This window comes from Vidua macroura, chromosome Z, assembly GCF_024509145.1.
Source record: "Vidua macroura isolate BioBank_ID:100142 chromosome Z, ASM2450914v1, whole genome shotgun sequence".
In the NCBI taxonomy this organism is placed as follows: domain Eukaryota; kingdom Metazoa; phylum Chordata; class Aves; order Passeriformes; family Viduidae; genus Vidua; species Vidua macroura.
Window position 1 is genome coordinate 22,687,171 of NC_071611.1, and position 20,022 is coordinate 22,707,192.

General features: G+C 36.6%; 1 protein-coding gene across 1 annotated transcript; it reads right to left on the reverse strand.

The window, feature by feature from the left end:
• Positions 1-1,849: 1,849 nt before the first annotated feature.
• LOC128821972 (programmed cell death 1 ligand 2-like) lies at positions 1,850-16,374 on the reverse strand. The gene is given in 7 exon segments (XM_054003415.1): positions 1,850-2,373; positions 4,450-4,491; positions 5,269-5,409; positions 6,749-7,030; positions 8,081-8,443; positions 9,830-9,898; positions 16,338-16,374. Coding segments are annotated over 7 exon segments (1,017 nt in total). The 3' UTR covers positions 1,850-2,290.
• Positions 16,375-20,022: the final 3,648 nt, after the last annotated feature.

Here is a 20,022-nt window from a genome sequence, read left to right on the forward strand (position 1 = left end):
TGCTCAGTGGTTTACAGTAAAAGACAAGTCTTGCATGAATTCATAGACATATATAGACTGGCCAAGCTGCTGACAAGCTAACTTTCACATACTCAGATGTGACAATCAGCTTCATAAGCATCCAGCGAGAGCTGGTGAAAATAGAAACTCATGAGCCAAAATATATTTCTAGGTATTATAGTTATTGCTGTAAACAGTGCTATTGTTCCATTCATAATGAAATAGAGTGGATAGGGCATAGGAGTGTTGTGGAAAACTGAGCTGCCTCTGCCTAGGGATGCCAGGTGAAACCTTTCAGTGTACAATCCAGTAAGAGGAAAAGGAGGGTAGTGTTTGCCATGCCTGTAAAATGGGCAGGAAATGCTACCCACACTTGTTCTTTGTTGCCCACACCAAGGCAGCATTTACTCAAGCATAAAAAATAAAAAATAAGTATAAAATAATGACAAGATGACTTCCATTTCAGTGAGGAACAATGATAATCAGCATAACCTAGTGGCAATGACTGCAGTGTACTATTTATATTCATCCACATAAATTCATATTTTATTACTTCTGTTTAATTTTCATGAGGAAAAAATAAATAGAAAAATGCAAAATTAACTCTTTCCAATAACATAGTGGGTTAGATTACACCATGGCTAATGGAAGAGCAAAGGCTCATAGTTCCCAGCAGAGTACAAATGTGGAGCAGAGAGAAATTGCTTGACCGTTAAATATTGATAAATGGTGCAAGCCAGGACAGTTCCTAAGCTGCTATACCATATTAAGCTAATCAATGCTTCTCTGACATGTGCCTGATTTGCCATGTCAACAAGGACATAGGACATTGCAAGCCTAGTGTGGATTTCTCTCAGCTGAATCCAGTGGCTACAAGTGGGTAATTAAAGGTGCAATACATAGATATTAAATTACAGATGATGTCAGAGAGAGATTAGTTTTTCTCCTCCACAAGTAAAATCAATGGCAGTCCTGCTTTTTAAAATCACCTGTCCTGGTGAAACAAGAGAGGATGAATGCTGATGTTCTGGTCTCATAGCAGCACTGTAGGCCCACTTTTTGCTGGAATAAATAGCTGCGAAGTGATACTGGAGAATCAGTTCCCATCCAAATTCAGAGCAAGTGCTATGAAAAAACTTCAATCAGTGGAACTCTTCTAAGAGCAAGATAATAGCAGAAGTAACTTCCATGCAAACACATTTTTTCAATCTTGTTACATCTATTTTAGTAGAAAATGCAGCTTACCAAAGCCACTGGTCTTTCAAAACAATATGACAGATGTTACCCAGTGCCCTTGCTTCACTATCTCATGTCTATCTAAGGGGCACAGTTGTTTCATTTTGGATGTTTTTTCCAAATCTGGCATTCCAGTATTAGGAAGCAAATCAGCCTGGCATGGAAATGACTCACTTCTTCTTCTGAACAAAGGCAAAATTATTGTTTAAAAATAACCAGTGCAGAAATCTGTCTGAGCCTCATTTTCACTTTTGCTTCCAAATTCCTCCTAAAGAAAAGTCTGGTGAATAATAGTTCAAATTTGAAACTTTTTACTGTCATACAGCATAGTATCACAGTTCATGGTTTTTTACCTGACTTACTTGTGAGGTTTTATATAGACATGAAAATTCTCCTATGCAACATAATGTTGATTTATTGCTAGTATTGGGTGGGTTTTGTTCTTTTTTTTTTTTTTTTTTTTTTTTTTTTTTTTTTTTGATCTGTCCTTTGATTTAATTTCAACCTCTTATTGCTCTTGTGATATGAAACAGTTTCTAGATGTTGCAATGATACAAGTTATACAAGTGGATACCATGATGCAAGTAGGAACTTTTGGTAATACCCAGTTTAATGTGTTAGAAAATTTGGAAATGGGATATGGGCATGTAATGATGTTTCCACCAGAAAGATAATTGACATAAGATAGCATTTACAGTTTTTATTCAAATTACACAAGATTTTTGACTCCAAGCACCATTCCTGAGACTGAACAGTTGATAAAGGCATTCTTAAACAAAAAATCCCTGGAGCAACAGTAAGTCCAAAAGTAAAGTGTATCAAAGGCACTCAGCTGACCTCTCCACAGTGGTAAACCACATTTCGTGACAGCATAGTTCTCAGTAACTTCAGGAAGATAAGGTATCTGAGGAGGCATAGCTTTCCATCGCTGCAGTGCAAATACATCCCCATGAGTTCACTGTTTATCCTAAGGCTAAAGTGCTGTAATTTTCTTTTGAAGTCCCCAAAAACTAATAGAAAAAGTGCAAATTATGACATGTAATATGAAGAATTTTCACAGATCCACACTTCCACTGTCTCTTGAAGCTGTGACAGTTGACAAGTATAAAGCCTCAGTCTGAGAGTTAAAATCATCACCTTAAAGAAAGAAAATGCAATAGTATTAGTTTAAAAATCTGCAGTGATTTAAGAAAATAAAAAGCCTGATTTTAACAACTGAGTGGTTAAGAGTGAAAGCTCAGTCTCCTGGATCATGCTAAAGTTACAATAGCTCCTTAAAGCTGTTATAATTTACAAGAACATCTGCTGTGATCTTTTCCAGGAAAGAATTATCTCTTTTATCTGTAGTCCAAATTCTGAATTTTCTATTACAACAAAGCTATCACTCAGTTTCAGCCATATAAATGAAATAACAAAACTGAAATCTGTTTAGAGAGCATCCGTGGTAATGATTGTCAGTAAATGTATGTGTGTGATTAAAAGTGTGCAGAACTGGGACTTCAGTGATGAGTTTAAATGTCCTACATATTCAGTTCCGATACAGCTTGAGCTGTAAGTTAACACTGGTAGCATTAACAGTCCTTGTTCCTGTAACCAGGACTGTATGGGTCATTTCCAAGGCATTGTGGTAAAGTATCTGTGGCTTTTATGCTTCAACTACCTACTCATCATGGAAAAAAGGTTATTTCCAGGGTTTCTTAAAAATATCCAATGCTGAGAAATATAAGTGTTTGTCATCTGATTTACTGCATGTTACAAGAAAGACAAAGGTTTTTGTCATTAAAATGAAGAAGTAAAACCGCAAAGAGTGGCCTTGTTTCCTTTAATTTCTTCATTTCACTAAATGCACAGAAGAGGCTACAAAGTGGAAAAATACAAAAGTAATACAAAAAGCCAGGGGAAGCCAAGCTATGCTCAGACAATATGCACTGGAATGATGTCCAGACATGCACCAACGCTGTTCTCCAGAATGCTGCTTGCCTTGAGCTTGTGTTCATTAGTGCATGGCATGATGCCACTAAAGTTTCACACTGTCACATGAAAAATAAGAATGATACTTTGACTGCTGCAAGGTTTCTGGAAGGTGAAAGTGTCTTTTTGAAAGTGTTGTTTCAATTGTAATATCTACTGACAGCAGTGGATCTAACACTTATAGTTAAGATGCAAACATGACAACCTGATGTCCTCACCTGGTGAGGTGATTTGGAAATCAGCGAATTCATGCCCTCTTCATCCAATCTCTACCTTTCACCTACAAAATTTATTTTTCAAGCTGGTGACTTCTTCATGTATTTTTTTAGCAGTAAGAAACATGGGTGGAGTCTCAAAAAAATCCTGTCCTTGGAAAAGCAGTGAGTTGTCTCTGTGTTGACTTGGTTAGCTGCATCACATTATTACTCCATTTATGCTACTTGACAGCCTCAGGGCTGACCTCAATATGCTATGTGAGGGTCTGCTTGGACACCAAGGAATTATGGCTGAACCAAGTACCTCTGTACCTAACTGACCACAGCCTCTTGCCTCACAATGCATTAGCCTGTCGAACTGTTATCTATAGGTAACAAAATTTATTTATATCAGTGGGTGTATTCAGACTTTCCTTTTCATATTGATTTATCGTTTTCTATGGTGGTCTCTTTTTTTCAGTTCAATTTTAGTACAGAACAGTTAGATGCATCCTGACAATTTTTTAGGTATTATCTTCCCTCTGAAATGTAAAAATTTCTGGATTCTAGGCAAGTCAGATTCTCATAAGACAAGAAGTAGCCTAGAAGATTATATAATATTCCAGATAAATGAGGTATCATTTTATTTGTTGTTAAAACCTGTAGCCTGATCCAAAAGTATAACAGACTATTGCCACAAAAATCTTGATGCTATCCAAAACAACCAGTTTTCTGTGAGTATCTTTCTCAGCCAATACTACTAGAACCCCAGCTGATATACAGAGATGTGTGCTGAGCTGTGTATGAAAGTTGTTGGTACCTTAGTGAAAGTGAACCAATATTTTTAAATTTTTACATTGCCCAAGAGAAAGTCAAAACTTTAGAAACTGCATTTTTAAAAAACTCAAGAATAAAAGAATTTAAATTCAAAACTGCCCTCTATTTTGATGTAACATTATTTAGGTTTCAATCTACGTATTTTTTAATATTTTATATGTAAGAAAGAAAAATCTGTACATGTAAATTTTAAAAATTGCCTATGACTTACTGTTCTCATCCTTTGCATTAGGGTTCAGTTTTCTTTTCCTGTCTGTTAAAGTAAATATATACAAATTTAGCTTAAACATTTCTTGATTTGAAAGAAACTATATTGTAATTATAACTATTTAACAAAGCTTTAGATTAAACTAAGCTGTAAGCACAGTTAAGTTTATTATTAAATAATATCAAATAAATAAACTTCTCTATGTTTCTTTTAATTTACAAAACTTGAATCAAAAACTTTACAAAACTTGAATCAAATTCTGCAATCATAATATTAAGACTCTTCTTTCATGACTGTAAATACATATAGTCTAGTTTACTAGAGTCTGTTCATGTGTAAGAAAATACTGGAATAATAGTGTGTTTGCTTTATTAGTTTTGTTCTACTGTACATGCAAACAAGGAAGGAAATATTGCAGTAGTCCTGTATCATACCATTTTAGTTATAGAGCCATAATGGAGTTGAAAAATAAAAATTCTGTGTAATATACTGTAGCCACAATGTCTTTGTAGCTATGAAGAAAACACTGTTCAAACTATGCTTTTACAGTCCTCCTTAGGTGAGGCAAAGTTTATGCTCTGTACAGAATACTAACTGGTCAGCTTTAAAAATGTATCTTTACATACACCTTGTATCACATAGGTAACACAGTAAGGAAAATAAAACTCAAATTATCCAAGATCTCATTTTCTACCCTCTTGTAATCTAGAAATAAAATGTGACCAAAGTCATGCAAGTGTGCCTTACTAAAATTTCCTCAAGGTTGTTCACAGGAAAAGTAAAGAAATAGTGAAAATTTTCACTGTCTGAAGTAAAATGTACCTTTTTGAGGTTGCTCATTCTTGAATGATTTTCTCTTCTGAAATATTATTAGTGCAGAGAGAAGGACAGCTACAGTCACACATGTGGGGATGATTAAAGAGATCAGGAATTTTTGTCCACTATACTGTGTACTCATTAAAGCTGTTAAAAACATTAAAGGAGAGTAAATTTATAACTTACAAAAGAGGCATTGTTTATCAAGTTATTGGTTCTGTTTCTCCAAAGTCTTGCTCTGACTGAACAAAGGATTTTTAAAATTTATCAACATAGTGATTTACACTCATTTTATGAATAATTTGTTCTGAAATACTATTGTGAAAAGCCTCACAAAAAAACCCAGTCATACCTCTCACTTGTATGGCATTTGAGTCTGGCACCATCCTATTGGCATCTGCCTTTGAAATATTTTTATATATTGATGAGACCTCCTCTCAGTCTTCTCCAGACTAAACATAGTCTTCTCATAAGAGAGATGCTCAGACCCCTCATCATCCTTGCGGCCGTTGCTGAACCCTCTCCAGTACCTCCTTCTCTCTCGTGTCCTGGAGAGCCCAGAACTGGGCACAGTACTGGGCACAGCACTCCAGTTGTGGCCTCACTACTGCTGAGTAAAGGGGCCTTGACCTGCCTTGACCTGCTGGCAATGCTCTTCCTAGTGGGCCTCAGGATACCATTAGCCTTCTTGGCTGGCTCATGGAGAGCTTTTTGTCTGCCAGGACTCCTAGGTCCTTCTCTGCAGAACCACTTCACAGAGGTCAGCCCCAGCCTGTGCTGGCACATGAGACAATTCCTCCCCAGGTGTAGGACCTTACACTCAGTTGAACCTCACTAGGTTTCTCTCTGCCCAACCCTCCAGCTAATCAAGGTCCATGGAATGGCAGCAGAGCCTTCAGGTGGATCAGCCACTGCACCCAGTTTAGTGTCACCAGCAAACCTGTGGAGGGTGCCTTTGATTCCTTTGTCCAGGTTGCTGATAAATTGGACAAGACTGGACCCAGTATTGATCCTTGGGGAATGCCACTAACAGCTGGCTTCCATCTGGAATCTATTCCTCTGATTGTGACCTTCTGGACTCTGTAATTTAACCAGTTCTTGATCCTGTTCATCTAACCCATATTTCCTGAGCTTACCCATGAGGATATTATGGGTGACAGTGTCAAAAGCCTTGCTGAAGTCAAGGTAGACAACTAGATAGAATAATTAAGTAGGAGACTATCAGGGAAAATGCCCATGCAGCTGAAAAAATTCCCTTTATATTGTCAGGAAAATAAGGAAAGCTACTCTAAAATATACAGAAAAATACAGACTGGTTTGTTGGAGTGGAAGCTAGTTGAGACTTCAAAGACATAAATAATACTGAGTTGTTCAGTTTACCAAGAATCAATATTACACCGATTTCTAGAACTGAACTCCAGTGATGGACCATAGCACATGATGTATGTATGAACACTGTCATGTACAAGTTCAAGGTCATACGAACCTGAAGTGGAAAAGTGAGCTGAAGTTTCTTCATTCAGTTCTTTATTCCAGAAGACACACGTGTAGTTCTCACTCGTATTTGGTTTGAATGTCAGGATGCTGGTGACATTGTAGAGGCCATCTGCAGTCAGTGTATAGGTGGTATTTGTAGATCCGCTGAGATTGAAGTTCTCATTTTGCCAGAAGACCTCTGCCAGAGGAAAGCCTTCTGACTGGCACATAAAAACAAGCTTGTCTTCCCCTGGTATTCTCATTACTTGAGTGTTTATTCTCTTGTAAGATGCTGCATGAGAAGTTGTTGAGTGAAATTGTTGTATGCAACAAGAGTTATTTTCCCACTTTACTTTCCCTGCTTCCTTTTAATGCTATGTATTGTCTCTGGCTATACCTGTGGAACACTTATTTAAAATGATGAAGGATGTTTTGTAGAACAATGCAAAATGGATTATTCAATCCTTACCATGCCTACAGCAAAAGAATGCACTCCAGTACTTTATACAGGGCAGCAGTTAAACTAAATTTATAATTTATTAAGACAGAGTAGACAAGTGGAATCTTATGGGACTCTTATTTTCACTTTTAGAATATGCCACTTCCAGAAAGCCTGATTTCATGTTTGTTTTACCATAGCGTATAAACAGTGTAATATTTTAATCATATTAGAACAAAATTGACTTTTCATAGGAACTAATGTGGGTCTTAAGAATGTCTATGTCCATTTTTGCATTTGATGAATATTGTTATTTAAATATCTGGGTGGGAAATGAATGCTGCCTTGCATCACACAGACATGCGATTAGCGGGAAACAGCAGAAATCTTTCAAAGATCTGGTCTGTCATGCTTTCCGTTAACATATACCTTTATTACTAATGCCATTTGGCTTCAATGGACACATAAAATCACATGACCTTGCTCTGGGAGCTGCAGTCACTTGGGGAATCCCCAGCCACTTGAGTAGTTGCAGCAGGATTCATAAGTATATCAAAGCATCTTTGAGAAACTTTTTGGAATGACCAGAGGGTGGCCCAGCAAGAGGATCAGAGAGGAGGGAGGTGATAGCACTGGAGAAGAGGCTGTGGAAAGAAGGATGGAAGGAGAACAGTTGCTGTCCCTCCCCAGCACCAGGTGCTCCTGGAGGAGCTGTTGAAACAAAGGCTAGCCACTACTAAGAAACTGCTTTGGTTCAGCTGGGGGCTGAGCACAAGGTCTTGCTGAGACAACTAGAAACAAATTCCTTCAGATTAACCAGTTTCTACAAGCTAAATTCTACAAGTAGGAATTTAGTGGAGACATCTCAATGAGTATACAATTACATTTAATTTAACCACTCACCTCTTACTTCCAAAGCAATGTACTTATAGTCCACGCCCTGGTAGTCAATGAGACAAAGGTATGATCCTGCATCTGTGATTTTAATATCAGTGATCTGGAGGATGGCTCGTCCCAACATTAGTTCACTGTGCAGAAGTGATGCTCTTCCTATGTAATCAGGATGTTGAGATGGACGGTGTGCCTTCCCATTGCGGAATGTGTACACCTCTTTTGATTTCAATGAGCCCTGCCTTTTCTGCTCCCAAAAAACAGTTAGGAGTCCTAGATCCACTGAGCCATTCACAGGGAATCTACATTCCATGGTCACATTGCTCCCATACTCTGCAGTGTAGAGCTGTTGAGGAACTTCAACTGTAAATAAAGCTATGTGAGGAAAAGAGAACAACTTCATTTGTTTCATCTAAATATGTTCTGATTTTCTTTAAAGTTGGGCAAAACTGTGTCAGATAGTATACTGTATACAGATAGTATACTGTATACAGATAGTCAGGGGTATATAGTTACTGATTTGACTAAAAGTTTTAAGCTTTTTTTGTTTATATTTACGCTAATATTTTTACCATATAGTAATTATAGCAAATAATCTGTATTCTGTATTGATTACAGAATCTGAAAGATGAGGGCATAATAACCAAGTTTATGGTGGTAGGTTTTATTTGGTTTTTGTTTGGTTTTTTTTTTTTTTCTTTTTTGCATTTTATGAGTAACTTAAGGCTAGGCCAGTGGTTACACAGGGACCATTTTTCTTAAACTGCGATATGGTCTCTTACATGTCCGAAGGTTGTAGTAAAAACAACAGTTAATTGTGGAAATTGTAAATCTATTGTCATTATCCTTTACAAAAAGAAATACCAGTGTAGTTCCTGTGAAACAGAGTTGCACTGGATAAATGTGTATAGCTCAGAATCGCTGTGTAGCAATTACAGTCTCCACAAACCTGGAACCATGTCAGTATCATTTGATCTCACACATTTCTCAGATACATGCAACAGAATTACAGAAAACGTATCAAAATAATCTTAGCCATTCACCCAATCTGAAATTAATATTGTTAGGAATAGGTTGCCATTTTAAAGGGTACTTGATATGGCAGAGTTATTTCTAATACATCATTCAATATACTTTGTTACTACTTTCCATACTGGATGTGCCATGTATTGGTAGACAATTCAGGAGCACTTGAAAGTGTTGGTAGTGACATTGCAAAGAGAAGACCATGCAACTGTTTATGCATTCTTTTTATTGTATGTGTCTCTGAAATATGTACAGGAAAACCTAAGCATTGCTAGGTTCCTCTTAGCAATGTTTGTTTATTCGCTGTAGTACAACTGTAGCAAGGGAGAAAATGATGTGAAAAAGTGCCAAGCTCCTTCTGGGTTTTAGCCAAGCTGCTTCTGCAACAGGCACGGACAGGGGAACACAAGTGATTATACTTCACGCCATCTAACACTGAGATTGTTACTCTTCCCTGTGGGCATTTATCGCTTTGGTCATCCTCCTTCTCACAGCCATGCCACTGATGCTGGACACCTCAGCTGCCAATACACAATATGTTAAAGAAGCCTGACTGTGGAAAGTGGCGGACACCTGTCCTGTGCTCGATCAGTGCCAGTGCCCTCTATAAGATGGAAAGCAGAGGCTCCAGACATTATTGACCATTCATGCAAGTATTGCTGGAGGTGCTGAAGCCCACATACTAAAAGCTGCATTAGTTCTGCTAGTGGAACTGAAATGCAGTTTCTCTCTTACCTGAAACCGTGAAGAATTGTGTTTCCAGTAACAGTATTGTGAGGATTTGGAACATTGTCTCAGGTAGATCTGAAATAAAAGTAGAATTGCATTAGAACTTGCAACAACTACCTTCTGCTGAGGCAGATCAGAGCAATGCCAGCCTTTGAAATCCATCACAGCTCATAAACAGCAAAACCAGAAACAAACACTAGGCTACCAGCAGAAACAAGGAAAATCCTTGTTAGAGTAACTCATGCACACACAAAGAATATGAAACAATGGGAATGAAACAGTAGCAATAAAGAGAAATAAAACATTTCCACAACTTCAGTCATGACATTTTCAGGATCTGTAGCTTGCAGGCAGTTTTAAATAGTCTGACAAGGAAATGCTTTTTTATTTTTTACTATCCACAAGTAATAATCAATTGACTTCTCCCATGTTGGAGAGATTCATGAACAAACACAAGCAGATTTTGTAACTGTCTGCACTAACACATGATCTAGTTTACAAGATTTTTAACCCTGCTTTTGTCTCAGCTTTGCTTTGCATGGGGTATTTTGCAGTTTCTTATTGCCTTAAAGCTAAAGACCAGGAAATACCTGGAACACATTGTGAGGCAGTGGAAATCTCAGGATGGGTAAATTGAAGTTTGGTTCAAAAGGATTAGAATGAAGACTTACTGCTGCTATTCTTTCACTTTACATATGGCAATGTCTGACATGTACAAATTGCCTTGTAAACCAACAGCCCTAGAATAATACAAAAGGAGAAAGTACAATTTTAGAGTGAGTGTATTTGTGTTCGAATAGCAAGCCAACTATCACATATTTTTCACATTATTGTATATGGATAAACATAACTAAAAAGAGAAAAAACACAACCAACAAAGAAGCACTGGGGCAAAATTTATAACAAAACTAATGATGTAATAGAAAAGACAGAAGAATTACTTTCAATAAAGCTTGCTATCATGCAGTATAATCTGAAAAAATAGTGAATAAGATCCAGAAATAAGCTACAAGGAAGTAAAGAAGAGAAGGAGCAATTTTAGACTTCCCCAGAGCTAGACTTACTGGAGGAGGGGTTTAATTTTACTTCTCTATTCTTTTGTGGTCTTAGCTTGAAATATTCTGGTTCCAATTTTCTCAGGTGCTGCATTTCTCTCATTGCTTCTACCCTTGAGCTTTCAGTATCTTGCAAAGTGAGGCTCAAACCTTAGCAAATTAGCAGCCACAATTGTGGGACTTTTTCTGGAAATTTAGACCTTAATCATATGATGTCACAAATAAAGGTTTATATGCAAACTACTCTAAGCAGACTTATTACATGTAAATGAAATTACATTACATGAAATTGTTATCTTTATCAGAGGACTGAGTCCATCACTACTTCATGTGTGATGAATCATGATTATTATGGCTGTGTGAGAAAGGAGCTAATGAACACTACCAGTATCTCTATTTTCCAGATGCAGAAGTAAAAACTGTTACTATTTACCATCCTCAGTCTCCTGCTATGCTCACTTCTCCACACAGCTTACCTATTAGAAGATGGACATAAAGGAAGGAACTGAATGAAGAATGAAACAATATTTCACATCAATATTTAGATCCCTGAATTTACCTTATGTGAGACATTTTAGGTATTCTGCTCTCTTTTTATAGTTTAGAGTACATTGAGAATGCAGAGCATGTTTATTTTTTAATGTAGGAGATAGGATTTTTAAAAATACACATATTACTGATAGTAAAAATAAAAATATACACAATCAAAGCCCCAGCAGATAATCATAATTATTACATATCAAGTAAATCTTGTCTGACCAGAGGGATTAGTTTTAGAAAAGCATTACACATAATATAAATGAAACCAAATATAAGAACATTTTTAGTTGCAATTCTGAAAGCAGTCATAGAATGCTTGTGGGATGCAGGAAGGATCTGTATTAGAAAGATCAAAGATTTATTAGCATAGATGTATATTAGAAAGATCAAGGATTTGTCAGCAAGGATCTGTATTAGAAGTCATCCTTCTTATTTCCATAATCTCACAAGCAGACATCAAGTTGTTGTGCAATCTCAGTGCAATTTACCCATGCAACTTCCTCATGTGGCTCTTACACACTTCTATAGAAAAGCCTGCACCAGCATCTGGAAGGTGATTTCTTCTGAGCTTGCAATACTAATCATTCATGATGTTACAGACTAGCCCTCATGTTCTCCCTGCTTTTCATAAAACATATGTCATGTCCTGCTCTTCAGTAGTCCTTGTACACAACTATCCTAACTTATTCCAAGCTTATGCACAGCACTGTCTTTTATTTTTCTGTTAAGAAAAAGGCCACTATGTATATGATGTATTCATCATATGCCTGTTACAAATTCACAGGGATAAAAGAAGGAACACTGTGCCATAAAAATCACTACTTAATGCTTCTTACAGCAAAGTGAGGAATTGAAAATACAGGCCTGAGAACAGTAAGAAGTAACATGACATTTCAAGAGCAATTCAGATGGAGTCAGTAAATTGATTTCCCAGACTAATCTGCAGAAGAAAAACCAAGTAATCACACAGTGCTCTGTGATTATGGGAGTTAAGTTGAAAAAAACTTGGAAAATCAAGGTGGCAAAAAGCATCACATCAAACAACTAAAGATCATCATGGCTTTTTATGAGTTGTAATAGTTTCAGTGAATATTTAGGGCCCAAGACAAATGTCTGAATGGGACAATTGAAAACAAAAGTATGACAATGATCAAGGAAAATTAGGAATATAATATTTTCTTTTTGTACAGCTTTTTTGCTTTACTGAAAATACAAAGTTGAAACCCATACTTGACTTCATTGGGCCACAAGTAACATATTCTGGTAAATTTTCGTAATGGATGCTAACTGAAATCCAGCTGGCAATGATAATAAATTGCTGAAGTTCCACCAAAGATGAAAATGATACTAAGTATTGTTTTTCTCCTATTGATTCATTCAGTTGATCATGCCTGTGACTTTAGCCCTAGTCCCAGCTCACTTATCCAGAGGGTTTATAACACTTGTCTAAAAAAAATGAGTAATTTTTGGTCTTACATATTCTAAAATCTTCAGTGATTGTCCAAAATCCTTCTGTAAGAAGTGAGAAGGATCTTTCTTGTTCCTTTGGAAAATTTAGACTCCGTATTCCCATTTCAAACGGTACAAGCTCTATGCTCCATGCAACAATATAATTCAATTTTCAACATAGACTTTATTCCATTCTACAGACAGAAGTGAAAAGGTGCTTATCTTGACAGAGCTGGATGTTATAAAGATCCTCTCAGGAACTGAAACAGGTGGCAAAATATGAACATCAATCTGCTACATGCCTAAACTGTGGAGCCCTTGAGGAAAAGCTTGGGTAGCTCATTTAAGTAGCTGTGCTTTGTATAGACCTATTTGGTATGTGCTTATTCTTATTTAGCTGGATCCTATTTTCAGAAAACACTCGTGTGTTTTCACCACAGTGCCACTGGTGGCAACTGAGGTTGGCACCAGTCTGGTCATAAGAGTTAGGACTGACTTGGCATTTGTAACAACTTTCACAATGTTCTTAATGTTAAGTTTACAAGAAGTATTTTAAGCAAAGAAATATGAAGATCACGGAATATTTTGCAATCTAGTCCTTTGTAAAAAAGATTGAAACCCACATCTGAGTAATGTAAATTAAATCCTATTATTTTCATCCATGAAAGGTCATAATGCTTTTCTTAATAAAAGAAGCATCTTAGTGTAAGATCTTCTGGAGCTACCTTTGATTAGTACCTTTGCTATGATTGCTCCTACACATGGCAGGGGGGTTGGAGTAGACCAAGGAATGTTAAACATTCCTTCCAACTCAAATCATTCTATGGCTCTGTAGTTCTATGATTATTCTCAACACAAGTTTAACAAAGGATCCTGAACAAAATATTTGCTGTTTACTAAACAAAACAACCAGAGGCACAGTCACTGATTCAGGGACCTTATAGTCTAAAAAATAATGGAAAACCTTTCCCTGGAAACATTGTTTCAGCTATTAAAATATTTGTTTTCCAGCAAATGGATGATTTAGAACAGTAAACACATTTAGTGTCTACATAATGAAATTTAGCAGCATTAAGTAAGGAGAGCTTTGTAGACCCATAACTTCCACTAGAATAATCAGAACACTTGGAAAAGCTAAACAAGCTTTCAAGCACACTAGCTTTCCTTTAGGCTAGAGAAGTCAAATCAACAGAAGTTTACAATAATCTCTCAGATTTCACTCTGGAATATCAAAGTAATAAAGGACTAAAGAAGGGGCACTCAGTCCTTTTTAAGTTAAATGGCTATGGTAGACAGACCCTTCTTTGAATTGTATTTCCCTGAAGAGCAAGGTATCCCATTGGCAGCACTTACTATGAGGTCCTTGGTTTTACCAGGTATAACACAGGTGTTCTTACAAGGTAGAAGGAAGTGGGGACATTGAACTCCATGGCTGGGAGCTGGGAGGATGGAAATGTCACCAGGCTGACCAGTTGGTATGTGTTCACCTCCACACAAACTGTCCCGTACACTTTTGCAAACAAGGTTTTGCAAGTGGTCTTGCATCCTGAGACATCTTGAGCTGGTAGACTTTGTTATGGATTTGAAATACCAATATTGGAATTTTTCTATTCATTCCTACATTCAATGTTCTTGCTGTGCTGCTGACAGACTCTGCAACATTACTGAGCTGAGATCAGCTATGTTTTCCTAATGACTATGTTTTTCCTAATCCCTCTCCTTCTACACTCTCTGTCTTATTGTACTGCAAAGCTAGAACTCAAATTAAGCACAGGACAGTGCCTTTTGGAAATAATCCAAAATTACAAACTCATCTTAAACAAAAGCAATCAAGCTGTGTTAACAGGCATCCAGCTTGGCTCCATTTGACTCTCCCTGCATGAAATGTAGTTTTATACTCACTTAGTTAGAAAAGAGACTATCTTCTCACGCACCTATGTACACAGCAAAAGATTATATGGTCCCAGTCACAGTTTGTCTTTTTCTGTTACTGAAACTCCCCTGCCTTCTGTGCATTTTGCAATGGTAGCAAGCTTTTTTCAACAGCTTTCTTCTAACATTCTCACATGTGTAAAAAAACACAACTTTTTGACATCTTCATGAAACAGCTAAACTGATTTTACTTTCTGTGAAGGATCCAGTTTAAAAAAAAGAAACAAACAAAAGAATTGAAGAAAAATGTTCAAAAATCCTAGGTCAGAAAATAAGCAAGAGAATAAATAAAAATCAAGCATTAGATCCTCATAGAAACAACAGCTGTTGCATATCTCACCATCAGAAAGAAAGTACATTTTTTCTATTTCAGGAATTCAATAAAAAATTCTAACCATGCATATTAAAATTTGTATGAAGGCCATTTCTCCAGCCTGTCTCAGTATATTTTGTGGACATAATCTCTTGTTCTCATTGTCTCACACCCGCCTTACCCAAATACCATCTCATTTGCTGTTCTTCTGTCTTTTGCACACTTGTTGCAGTCCCTTGTTGCCCACCTCACCACACAGGCAATTTATTGTTGGGATGATTGGTTTATTCTTGATGTTTACCTGTGACAGCCTATTTGCATCATTTCAGTCTGCTCTCCTTCTCCCTTCAGCCTTCAGATGAAGAAATATAATTTCTCACTTCCTCCTTTGATCACACTATCTGTGAATTTCCCTGCATTGTTTAACTGTCACCTGCTGAATATTTTCCACTGTCAGTTTTTTGTTCCATGACAAATACAATCATACTAATCCAGCTGAATTTTTTTTCTATAATACTACGGTAGAATTGGGGTGAAATTTTGTTACATTTAAAAAGCAGTTGTGTATACCATAGAATCTTTCAGAGCCTTTCCACTCTTAGCAGCATTACTGAATACAGACTGACACTCTGCATGACACATGATACACTGCAAATTTTCTTTCGTATCTCCAGCTTCTACAGAAAGAAAGACTTCTCAGAGAAGCACAAGAACTTCTTCTCTTCATAGCCTATGCTTTTTCTGGGATGCAGAAGGTGAAAGTCTCCAGACTTGCTGTACAATCAAAACAACCTATTGTCTGCAGGTAGTGTGTTAGTAACAACGAAAAGGAAGTAAACAGGAATATATAGATACAAGTACATACAGAGGTTTTTTTCTCCATTCAAATCCTCCCTGAAATTCAGGATGAAATATTTACTAAGAGCTACATCCTCATGCATAAGCTGAAGAGGCTCACCAGCACCACTCCTCTGCCTTTGCCTAGGAGAGAAGATAGAGTTGTAAGAGAGTTTCAGCTTCTAAAAATATCAGGGTTAGAAATTATATGGACCCATGTTTTCGGATCTGGAACTTATCCAGTCTTTCATTCAGAATCGGAGTCTGTATCCCAGTAACAATTTGAAAATAAACTTAAGTAAATCTTAAGAATCTAGGAAAAAACCTGCAATCCATCAGCCAGAAATACAGGAAACATCAATTTGCATTTTATCAGCGTAATACTCACATCAGATCTTTATGCAGGTCATTGCAATCTGGTTCATGTAACAGCAAAGATTCTCAAAGCTCTATCCTATTTGTACAATAGCAGGAACTACCCAGCTCTTATGACAGTGTATAACATGCACCAATAGCACAGCTTGTAGGCTGATCTTGTTCAGGCTTTATGTCATAAAAAAACCTGACTATGTTGAAAGGACATTTCTCAGGACGTTGTTAGTTTCAGTTTCATGCTGAATGTACACTGAGCTCACTTCTCTACATTCTTGAGAATGTGCATGCATCCAACAAAATTATACAAAGCAATCTGTACAATTTATGTGCTCAAATTCTACTTTTGATTATACTCATGATTTTCAGTGGGTTTATAACCATTTAAAGCAGTGTACAGCATTGGCATCTGAACTTGCATTTACTAGGACTGTTGTACATTCTTCAAGTTACATTTTCTTACCTTCATCAGATTAATTTTACAAAAATTCCTTAAGCAATTACCTAATATTTGCAGAACCTATTTCCTCTTAATTTTCATCTAAGTTGATGTTATTACCCCAAAAAAACAACAAAAAACCAACCAAACAAAAAAAAATCACTATGAAGCTAATCAAACACTTCAGTGAGGTTGTGAATCTCCATACTTACAAATGCACCAAACTTTAAAGGACAAAGTCTGGGCAATTGTTTTTAAGATGTCACTGCTTTGAGTGGAAGATTGGATTAGGTGACTGATAGATCCCCATCCAGTAAGTATTTTGTTCTATCAAACAGCGTTATCAATGGATGCATCTTTTAATTTTTCATCACTCTATTTTTTAATTTATGATGATATAATGAGTGAGAGACATAAAAGAGATACAGATGTGTTTGTGCTACAGGTGGGACACACATACTCTTTTGTCTCCTATTAGATTCTCACTGCTTGTGAGTATTGTGTTCTACCTCAACAGAAAAAATGATTGTGGCTTTACTCCTGCAAATCCTAGCTGGTTTGGGATGATATATGATGATTGCCTCACAGTTCCAGACTGATTTATGAAATTATGTCTCCTACTGCCTAGTACAAAGCAAACTAGTTCAACAAAACCACTGTTAACATTTATTTTTCCTCAGTAAGCTTTTCATGTGTAGCCCTGTCACACAAAGTAATTCACGTGTAGTCTCACCTTTTCCCAGAAAAGCTCCAATGACTTCTTTGGCAGAAGTCAATGATTTGGATGACAAAAAAGAAACAACAAAGTTACTTCACGATCACCATCACTATCTTCTACTCATTCTGAGCTAGTCCTGCCGACAGTATGTTTTCTTCATGTATTCCCATATTGGTACAAGGAGATAGCACAGTGAAATTGCCCAAGAATCAGTGAGTTGCCTTGGCATCACATGAATCCAGTAGTATCTGACTTGCCTGGGACAATCTTATATTTGCAGAGCTAGAGTAATATGGAGAGAGACAGGGAATCTGGGACAATATGCTGAAAAAACAGAAGTCCTACTGTTAACAACTGCAAAAGCAGAAATTTCATTCTTAATACCTCTGTTTTCCTGGCTAGCCCATGCTTGAATGATGCACCACTGGTACTTTTTCAGCCAAAGGGGAAAAGGGACACAGTCGAAAGTCCTGCAGTTCTGCTCCATGAAAAGATGCACAGATCAATAGAATGATTCTATTTTTCATATTATTAGATCTTTATTGGAATTATAATTATCAATAGCTTTCAGATTCTACAAAATTAAATGCCACATCACAAAGTAGGCCACTACACTGGTTCATATTTACATTTGTAAAATAAATGAGTCCTGAACTGAAATACCAATAAGCCAACTTTTATTGTGCACATTAACCAGGCTTTTCTGAGCACTTTTGGAAATCTAATAATGCTTGGCTACTAGGAAGTAAAATGCAGCTTACTGAAACTAAGTTTGCTCCTGCTTGCTGCTCTACTTTGTCTTCCAGATATCCGAAAACACTGAAGCAAGTGTTTTTAAGGGAAGGAAAAAATGTTATTACACATATAGTGCTTAACTACATTTTTTGTGTTAGGATTTCCACTTAGCTAGTTCTCATGAACTAAATGTGTATTCTTTGGTGTGTATTCTCCCTCTGTAATGAGTGGAAAATACTTGACCTGAAACCACTCATGGCATTGAAGGATAAACATGTGGGCCTCTCTCCCTGTATTCATAAAAGTGAAGACACAAAACTTAAATTATACTAAAAGCTTAATTTTAAAATAAGATTAGACAAGTTCTAAAATAAGATTAGACAAGCTTTGTATTTCAGAGAAGTATAAAAGAGAGCTTATTTTGTTATTCACCACATGTCCTGCTTTTCTAAGGAAGTAGCAAAATTTTATGCTTCCCATCAACCACTCAGGAATTCAAGTACTGTCATTTAAGAAGTTAGGGTTCAGCTAAAGAATTTCTTTTATCCCCTCATTTCATTATCTTACTCATCTGATATACAGCACTTTCCACAGTAACTTGCTCTTTCTCCTACTGGGAAAAGAGAAATGTAACAGTTCCTGCTGTCCGGTAGATTTTGATAAAGACATTATCTTCAGTTCCATTACACTAAGCAAGCACTGCCTTGCAAAGGCTTATAAGAACTAACACTTTTACTATAATATGCACACAACTTGTCCAGTCTCAAACAGGAAGTAGAAAGTGAAAAGGTCATCTTGTCTGGAAGGGGAATTATTTGTGTGGTGATACGATTCTATATTTTTGTGCTGAGTCAGTACTTTGTCTACAAATGGTCCTGATATTTCAAAAACCTCTCCGTAGATAATTAAAATTTGGCTATCACCTTCAATGACATCCAGATTCAAAAAGCATGTTGGGAAACAGAAGATATTCAAGTTCACATAGCAACCTTGAAGAGTCAAATGGGAAGAATCAGTATCAGAATGTTATGAATGAGGTCCTATATGTCTAATCTAATAAACCACAAAATTAAAATTTAGCAGCAATTTGAATTGAGAAGCAATTTTATATAATATAATACAATCAAATATAATCAAATAGATACAAAAAGAAATTTGGCAGTGGTTCAGATAAAGCATAAGCAAATCCTATCGATCGGGGTACAGGGAGAGTTTTTCTCACCCTGCCTCCCCCACAAAGACAAAAGAAATCCCAGCTACACTTATATACTATATGCTAATACATGTTCATCGATATTTTCTATAAATCTCCTCCTTTGATTCTCAAAATCTACGTCACTGCACTGCATAGTGCATGCTCCACTTGTTCCTAAGAGGTCTTCTTGGCTTTTCGGTGGTCGCTTCCGATAAAGGCTTCTCATCATCCTCACTGTCCTTTGAACAACCCCACAGGTTGCACATGTGCCCCAAGTCTTGTGTTATAGAAGGCAGCATTATATTCTAAAAATAAGCCTTATTATTTCATAGATACCTGGAATCATCCCTATTTTGTCCATTGCAGTGCCGATTCTATAATTATGCCGAGGCCTTTTCCATTGGGATTTTACTTATTTCAAACTACATCCTGTATCCTATTTTCTCATGAACATCTGAGAACATCTGTTTTGTGACACTAATTACATATCCTTTTCCTCTATTACTTTTTAACAAATATTTTCAAAAATATCAATATAGTTACAATTTTTAGCACAAATCATATTCATTTATCACAAGAATACACAAAGTCTGCAATGAATCAGGGAAATTACT